General features: G+C 28.3%; 2 protein-coding genes across 2 annotated transcripts; both read right to left on the bottom strand.

Annotated features, from left to right (window-relative positions):
• On the bottom strand, nt 1–1,442 carry LOC127250503 (transcription initiation factor TFIID subunit 15-like). The gene is made up of 4 exons (XM_051273818.1): nt 1,319–1,442; nt 848–1,236; nt 600–730; nt 1–330 (listed from the first exon to the last, which is right to left on the bottom strand). The coding sequence occupies exons 2-3, from the start codon at nt 1,216–1,218 to the stop codon at nt 640–642; spliced, it is 462 nt and encodes a 153-aa protein (XP_051129775.1). The 5' UTR covers nt 1,219–1,236; nt 1,319–1,442; the 3' UTR covers nt 1–330; nt 600–639.
• A 4,853-nt stretch (nt 1,443–6,295) lies between these two features.
• On the bottom strand, nt 6,296–8,805 carry LOC127250076 (nucleoid-associated protein At2g24020, chloroplastic-like). The gene is made up of 7 exons (XM_051273229.1): nt 8,602–8,805; nt 7,603–7,754; nt 7,275–7,375; nt 7,137–7,176; nt 6,835–6,906; nt 6,613–6,669; nt 6,296–6,525 (listed from the first exon to the last, which is right to left on the bottom strand). The coding sequence occupies exons 1-7, from the start codon at nt 8,669–8,671 to the stop codon at nt 6,451–6,453; spliced, it is 567 nt and encodes a 188-aa protein (XP_051129186.1). The 5' UTR covers nt 8,672–8,805; the 3' UTR covers nt 6,296–6,450.
• Nucleotides 8,806–9,438: the final 633 nt, after the last annotated feature.

The following is a 9,438-nucleotide window of genomic DNA, read 5'->3' as shown; positions in this document are numbered from 1 at the left end:
TCTCCAAACACGCTGATATTATAATTGATTTCAATAAACCTACAAGACACACAACACCATATATATGTATATATCATAATGCATACTAATTGATAGTTAATATATAAAACTTAAATTAAACCTCACAAACTCAAGGAAATTAAAATCGAAAATAAAAAGAAAAATGTACCAACATGAATTTGCAAACATAAATAACCTAAATTAACTCTAATCCCTACGACACCAAAATGAAATAAAATTAAAAATTAAAAATAGCTAATGAGAGACACCAAAAACCATTCCCTTTCTCCTCTTCAATCTTGATTCCCTCTAAATATTCGCCTTCTCAACCTGAAATATATATATATATATATATCATAAATTAATTAATAATTATCTAATTAAATTAAGTAACTAATAATTTAATTGAATAAGCTGTTGACAAAATTTAGTTCACACTGATTATTATTTAACATCATTTTTAAATTATTTTATTTACCGAATAATATAAAATTTTAAATAAGAATAATATTATAGAAATAAATTACAGTAAGTAATAATAAAAATATCTCTATAAATATTTAATTTAAAAAAATATTTTATATATATTAAGAACTTACAAAGAAACGTAGCCAAACAAACACGTGGATTGTCCAATGATCAGAAGGAAGCTTTGCTGGCAGATTCCTTCGGCGCATTGCACCGGAAGCACTCGGTCCGGCTCGCGAAGTTATGCTCGTTGCACCCGAACCTGGTGATGACGTGGAATTAATTTTTAATTAATTTATGTAACACCACATATTTAAAGCTTTTATTATTATTATTATTATTATTATTATTAATTAATTAATTCACTTTTACAAATTACCTATTGCAAATCCAATCGCCGGATTTCCATCCGGACCGCGCCGCGCCGCCGGCGCCGGCGCCGCCGAATCCGAAGCCGCGGCTCCTGGGGAATTCGGTCTCGGCTCCGGCGCCGGCGCCGATGATGAAGTCTTCCTTGAAGGCGCCGCACTTGAAGCAGCTGGAGCGGCTGGCGAAGTTGTGGGCGCCGCAGTTGGCGATGGCGCAGTACCAGTCGCCGGGCCTGACATCGGGGCCGGTGGTGAAGCCGAGCCGAGCCCCGTAGGAGATGTCGCCGCCGGGCCGGAGGTCGCCGCAGCGCTGGCAGGAGTCGCGGCGCTGGAAGTTCATGTGCTGGCAGGACCTGCAGTTCCAGTCCCCTGGCCTGTTCATTTTCCGGGCCTTCAACTCCTGAAAATTAAATTTAATTAAATTCATACAAACTCAATATATTTATATATATATTAAATAAAAATGTGAATAAATGAAGTACCTTAGATTAATTAGTGAATATGAGAATTGGAGAGAGAAATTGAAATGTTTGTGAATGTTGGGGTTGAAGTTATGAGTTGATTGAGTCTAGTTGGGTTTATATATATATATATATTGCATGCCTGCGTGTACTCATTCATTTTAGATTTAATAGATATGTATATATTTATATTTGATTATCTATAGATTAAATTACAATTTTATTATTTTTTAAAAAAATTTATAACACATATATTTAGAAAAATATTTTATTTTATTTATTTTTTGGTTCTATCTAACTTTTGGTATTATTTATTAAAAAAACTATTATTATTATTATTATTTTTTAAAAAAGATAATATATTAAAGACTTGTTTCTCTTTTTCCTCAAAATATCAAATGCTATGTTTTACTATATATATATATATATATATATTTTTTATTTTTTTAAAACGGTCAAACTTTTTTTTATCTAAATGTATCGGGTCTACGTTAACTTAAAATTAGACAAAAAAAAAAAAAAAAAAATTAATTAGAAAAATAAATGTTTATGTAATGTAAGAACAAGCTTATATATATATATATATATGAAAGAATATCTTAAAAAGAATAAATGTTTATTGTAAATTTTCTTTTTCTTTCTGAATTTTTTAAATAAAAAAAAACTCAAAAATTGAATATAATCTATAAAATTGAAAAATATATTAAAATATATACATTATATTCTTTTTGAAAATATAGATTTTTGTAGATAATGAATATAACCGATAAAATTAAAAGTCAAAAAATTGATTAGTAAAAAAAATATATAAAATTTTATCTATTTTTTTATTATTTAATTTTATTGGATTATTTGATATTCTAACAAATTTTTACAAATGATCCAAATCTAATATTAAAATAAAATAAAATAATTCTAAAAAATTATGGTTGTGAAAATTATAGTGTCTTGTCATATATATATATATATGATTGTATTATTTATTTGTATAATTAAAATTTTACATCCAAAAATTATATAGTATAGAATCATCGGGATGTCTCGTATTCGAGTTCCACTGTTTTCATTTGTCTTCGTCAATACGTAAAATCCGTATGTTTTCATTTGTCTTCGTCAATACGTAAAATCCGTATGTGACATAAATTCACTTTGCACGTCAAGAGCGTATTGATTAATATGTAAATGAATAATATGTATCTAAGTTTAACCATTTAAATAATTTAATAGTAATTCTATAGAAGCTAGATTAACAATATAAGTTTTTTAATGATAAAAAATCTAAATTATGAAATATTATAGTATATATATATTTTTTAATATTTTTAGCATTGAATATACACTAATTTAAATTTTTTATATTTTAATGAAATTATTACAGGTCATCATATTATTCTGGACGGTAATTGGAGAATGGGAGAATCACATAAAAAGAACAAATTTAAAGAGAAAAGTGAACAGTGCTGCTGCTGGATGTAATTATTTAAACAAATTATATTTATATACATTTATTATTTATATATATGTCTGTATGGAATAAAATTTAATTAAATTTTAAATATATATATATATATATGTGTGTGTGTGTGTGTTGTGAAATTTGATAAAGTTAGATTGCATTAATTGTATCTACGTTGCATGCGCTGCTTTTAAGACTTGTACGTATTCCAACAATGATTATCTAATTTTTATTTTTATTTTTATTTTTTCATTGTTACATTTATTTAATTTTGACTCTTCAAGCTAAATTAATAGTTTTTGTAATATTTCGATTTCTCTATATCAAATGGAATGGCCATAATATAGATAAATAAATAAATAAATGGTAACAAAAAATTGTAAGAGAACAATCTAATAGAGATAGATATGTTGGTGGACAGTTGAGTAGGATTGGATAAGCAGGAACAATATTTATATACAATTATATATATATATATTTTGTAATTTTTTTATAAATATTTTATTTTTATTTTTGTGGAGAATGGTAATAATTTGTGTCTTTTAGTGAATATTTTGTCCCCACTCCACACTCACATATTCTCATACTAGATTTCTCTTGTCTCATTGTCTCCCTCAATATATATATATATATATATAGGAATTTGAGTGTTGTTTGAGAGTTGTTTCGAGATTTGAGAATAATAAAATTTTAAATAAATTTTTGACACGATATAATTTGTTGTAATATGTTTAATACAATGATTTCAGGAAATATATATAATAAATGTATTTCATACAGACATTACAAAATAATAATATTTTGTTTGTAAAAGTAGTTGTATGTAATAGAAAAACAAAAGTATTCTTATGTGTACAAAACTTATTGATTAATGATATTTTTGTAAATATAATTGACTTGTAGAAGTATTATTTATAAAAGATGAAAAAAATGAACACATTTATAATGGACAATCAAAATAAGACAAAATGAATATTTTTCTCTTGAATGGAAAAAATTTGATAATTAAGCATGTATATAACAAAAAAGATAATTATATATCATAATTAATTTAAGTTTTTAAACTAAATAATTGAGATCTGTAATTAGTACCTCGTATTATTGAATATATCTATTAATTTATATAAAAGAATTATTGATCTATTATTTATATATATATTTTTTTGCTTTAAAAAATTAAAATTCATACTCGAAAATTGTTATTACCTTTTCTTTTTTCATCTTCCGTAAAGGAAAAAAGCAAATTAGGGTTTTCGACCAATATAGTAGAAAATATACAAATAAAGAAAATTCTTACATGAAAATATATTTAAATAAAGTATGAGAAATATTGAAAGTAGTGTGACACTCGTGTGTGTCAGATTTGAATCTCAATAATAAATCAATTTTATATTGGTAAAAGTTTTGGAATTTCTTGTTTTTGGCAAAACCCTAATAATTCCTACATATTATTAATAGCAATATATATATACTATATATTTTAAAGTTACATAGATGTATACATAATTTAGTTTATATATATATATCAAGCAAATTTGGATAATCCTTTATTATTTCACTTTGTCTCAATAAATTTTGCTACTATTAATTTTGGTACAATTAAATAGAAGAATGTTCATTTTTTATTATGGGATTGAATGTTAGGTACGAAAAATTGAATTACTAAATATATAAAATAATATTTTCTGTTGAATTATCGACTTTTGTGAATAAATGTTTGGTATCATATATTGTTTTAATTTGTATATATATTTGTAAATTTTAAATAATATTTGTGGTGAATAGCCAAAAATACAAAATGAATTAACAAACTCATAATTTTGTTAGTTTTTGATAGTTTTTTTTTTTAATGGTTCTATAAATTGTATGTAAAAATGTAAAAGAGAAAAGTGTGTAATTAAATAAATGTCGGATGTGTTTACTTTTTTATTTCAAATAAAAATACTATTATCTCAGTCTGTAATATTTTTGCTTGGACATAAAATTTAAAAATAATATTTTATATAAAATTGAGGCAGGTAAAATGTAAAATGATGGTATTATGAAATATTTACTAAATATTTAATAAAAAAATAATCGAGTCAGATTATAAATTATAAGTAACACTACAAAAAAATAATATATTTGTAACGAAATTCCGTTACTAAAGTTCACGTAGCTAACGTAATTACATTCCTATTCCGTCTTTGATGTCATTGGTAACGAAAAAAGTAGATTTAGAGACAAAAAAAATTTTGTTACAAAAATGATTTTTTCTTGTAGTGTAAATAAAATATTTTATTATAAAGAAATTACGCGTAACCAAAAATTAAATAAAAATTTTGAATTGATATTAAAACATATAATTTAAAATTAAATATAATTGATATTATTTATGTAATTCGTATATAATTAAACAAAATGGACACAAGAACTCCAAACAAACAAACCCAAGCTTGAGATCTTAGTTATAAAGTGGTATTTTAAGGATCATTTCTTTTTAATCAATATCTTCGCTCTTTGCTGTCAGATTTTTCTTTAAAAATTTCAATTAATTATTCTATAATTTAAAATATATATATTAGTGTATGTGCCGACTATTACTATATTTATCATTATTCTTGGGGAAAGATAAAAAGAAAAGACCACTGTTGATAAAGCAAAAGACAGTGATGCACAGTGCAGAGGCATACACATACATGCATACGTACGTAGGATTTACGTTTTTTTTAGATTGATTTTATATTTTTGTTATACAATAATTGTAATTTTTATAAAAATATGTTATTTTATTTGATAAAATATTATATCTAATAAAAATAAAATAAAATAAAATTAACTTTCTAAAGAACGCTTTCTTGGTACCATGACAATTCTTACATATGTAATAAAACTGTTGTATTGGATTGGATTATTATTTGAAAATAGTTCCAATGAGTATTCCATTTTATTTATATATCTAGTTCAATTTGGTCAATTAAATAAATTAATTCAAGTTGTTTGATATAGATATATGCTACTTCCTCCGTAACACCTACATAGCTCTAAATACATTTTGAATAGATTAACTAATAACAACATTATACTAACGAATGAAAATTCGTGTAAATTATAAATGTCAAAATAGATTTATATATAATTTGATGGAATTTTGAATATAAAAATAAAAGTGAAAGATAAATTGATAACTAAATAAAAGAACAAAAACATTGCTTAAATGGGACAACTTTAAATAAAAAATATGTTTATTTAAGTAGGACATAAATGGTACTCGTCAGCCCACCTCTAAGACCACATTAAAATAGAGCTCAATCTTAATCTATGTTGTATTTAAAATAGAGTACTTCCTCCGTCCCAGTCCAAATGACCTTTGGGTTTTTATAGTAAAATTTGATATTTTTGCCCTTTGTAACTTAAAAAGTTTTATCAAACCGAACCTACTCGACTTGATAATCTTTTTAGTATACTTTTGAGCTCAACCTCAGCTTGCTAGTATGATTAGCGAGCCGAGGCTTGTGTAACAGCTCTAAATTTCGTGATTTTTGGAAATCGAAGATTATGGATTTGACAATTAAATGAGAGCAGCACATAAAAATGAGTGGAGAGAGCAACACATATTCTGCATCTTAAATAAAAAGGTAGGAGACAATAGACATAAAGTGTAGTATTGCAAACCTGCTAGCACACAAAATTGAAAGCCAGCCGACTCTGGCGACAATCACTTGAGTCCCTCGCTGAGACCCGGCGGCATTCCTAGGCTTTGCGCGAGATTGCTCATTCTCTCTTTCATGGCCTGCAATGACATTTATATTGTTTGAATTTGTATAAGATAATATCAGATGTAATGTGGGCTGGTAAATGTAGGACGATGTTATTTTACCTCCACGCTCTTCTTGTGCGCGTCTTTGTAGGCCTCGGTCACCAGAAGTGATAGTTTCTGGACAATAGAAAGTTGTAAGAATTGTAACAAAAGCTGAATGCAATATAGGTATCATCGGAAGAAATCTGGCATTTTAACACTAGATGAATACATTTTTATGCAGATGATATATCGACAGACAAGAATAATGGGCCGAGACATGAATGGCTCAAACTAACTTACGTCGGGTCCCAACTCCATTGCAGCCTCAGTTATCTCTATGCGAACAGGTTGTTGATTCCCCGAGAGTGTTGCCTAGAAAAAGATCAGTCAAACTATAGCAAGGGGATGAGCATTCTTGGCCTATGACTTAGAAAAATGGAGATCGTGAAGGTAGAAATCGGACCCCGACATTGCTAGAGCTTTGTAAAAAGCAACAAAATGTATTTTTCTTCAAAGAGAAGTCATGAGTACATGACTACTATGTTAAGGATATTGTGTTGGAGCAACAAGGATAATCTCAATTGTGAGTGTGAAAAACTCACCTTTATTAGCTCGCCTTCACAGTAACCATCAAATTCAGCTCTGCAATTTTGTAGGTAATTCTATTAAAAATCCAATTATATAAGGCTCGAAATAAGATGGTGAAATAAACAAGTGTGGGTGCAAATAGTGGAACTGACGCTGCAAGCTCTTGCTGAACCCGTACTGCCTCAACTTGGACTATCGATTGTGCCTTCTTTACAGTCTCGTATAAGTTTTGCATGTTTCCGAATATTCCTGCCTACATATGAGTATGATTCCATAGTTAACAAGTGCTTATTCAGAATTAAAATACAATAGACGAGCAGGAAAAATGACCGTGCCAAAAAAGGGCAAAGCAAGATTTTAAAAAGGGCACCGAGCAAAGTGCAGGTGTTTGGTAAGAGTTCCATTTTATGCTAAAAACAATTGTGCCAAAATAAAATTTTCCCATCGGGAGCATAGTAAATTGCATTGATATAATGTTACCTTGGAAGAATTATCATCACTCTTTTCATTGCTATCCTTCTTCCCACCAAATAGAGCATACACACAAAGAGATCTTCTAACCCTCCCAATTTGACTTCCCCGGCATGACAAACTTGGGAGACCAACAATATTTGCATTGTAGCGAATCTTACCTGAAATGGCACATGGATGACTTGTATATATACATATACATGCATACATAGATTTCCACCAGCATTCACCATTATCACTAGCAATGACGGTAATCAACTCTCATACACTGTCTAAAGCAGCCAAGCCAACTTAGAATTGTGAAAAGGTAATCACGAACTCTTACAAAACAAAATATTAGTCCCAACAAAAACATTGTTCATTATAGCACCGGAGAGAGAAGTTCAAGAACTACAACCCATACTTAGCTTACCAGATGGGCTGTAAGTAGACATTGTACATAAATACACCAGAAGGCGTGAGCCAGATCATATGAAATGAAGCATCAGACATCAAATAGATCTCCCAACTGTTCCCTAGAGTAAATGTCTAAAGCAACAAAACCTCCTAATTAACTTGCATACAGCAGTTTACAGTACATTTATAAGCAAATTCCCATGGCCTTGGCTTAACAAACTATCACATATAGAGCACCAATAAATATCTGTTGTTCTTAGTGAAAAATAACGTCGAATCAGTTACCAAATCATTGTCCTAGGGTTTAAACATTTCTAACTAATTTGCCAATTGTTTGAGAAGATATTTGCCCCAAAAGTAAACTAAATTTACTGTGAAACATCTTAATGTACTGTACGTATAATTGACTGAAACAAAGCAAATTCACCTACAGAACTCACAAAACAATCCACAATCAATCGAAATTCCAATTCAACAGAAAACGTCAGAAGAACATCGCTGCTTGAGCAATATATACACGAGAACACAAACAAGATGCTCATATGTAAGTAAAGACGCCCCAATATAGAACAAGAAAGTGGCGCAGAGCAGGAGGACAGAGTAACAAATTACCAGAATACAACGAAGACGAGGAAGACGGCAACTGAGCCGCCATAGCTGCTGCACTCGGAGACATTGCCATTACCAACGGTAGCACAGACAGCCGAATTCTGAGGCTTCAACGGCGGAGGGAAATCGTTGGATTGGAAAATGGGAACTGGAATTTGGAGGGTTCGAATTCTGATAAAATTCGGACGCTGCAAACAAATGGGTGGGCTGCCGGACCCCTCTACGAGTTTTGCATTTTAGTCCATTTCTAATTTGTAAACAGATCCCCTAACTCCCTAACCGTTGACTTCTCGTCCTATGCTTTATTTGCAATAATAAAAATATGCATATATCGTCCCTACAATTGTATTACAATAATTAATTTATTATTATTTTTTATTTATCATATTATTATTTTATTAATTCTCTAATATTTTTTTATAGTATTTTATTTTACTTTTTAAATATCACATTTTAATATTAATTTTTTTTTTAATTTATTTTTATATTTATGACAACCAAATTTTATCCCAAATATTAAAGTGGTTGAAGATTGGAAAATGTTATTGAAGCTAAAACCCTAAGGCCCAGTTTTGAAGAACAAGCCATATACCAAATTGATGAACTAATAATTAAACATATCCATAATGTAATAAAAAGATATATGTATCAAATGTATCAAAATTATTATAATGGAAATATAAATATTTCTTCTCTCTCACAATAATTGATACTTTTGGTTCGTATATTAAAGGTAATGCAGTTTAATTAATTACTAACAGTGAACTATTATATTATTTTATTATTTTTTATATAAGTGATTATTTGTAATTTTAAAATAAGAATTAATAAATATAATTT

Source organism: Andrographis paniculata, unplaced genomic scaffold (genome assembly GCF_009805555.1).
Source record: "Andrographis paniculata isolate CXL003 unplaced genomic scaffold, ASM980555v1 Contig37END, whole genome shotgun sequence".
NCBI classification, from domain to species: Eukaryota; Viridiplantae; Streptophyta; class Magnoliopsida; order Lamiales; family Acanthaceae; genus Andrographis; species Andrographis paniculata.
The sequence above is the reverse complement of the archived record's forward strand: the minus strand, read 5'-3'. Positions and strand labels throughout refer to the sequence as shown.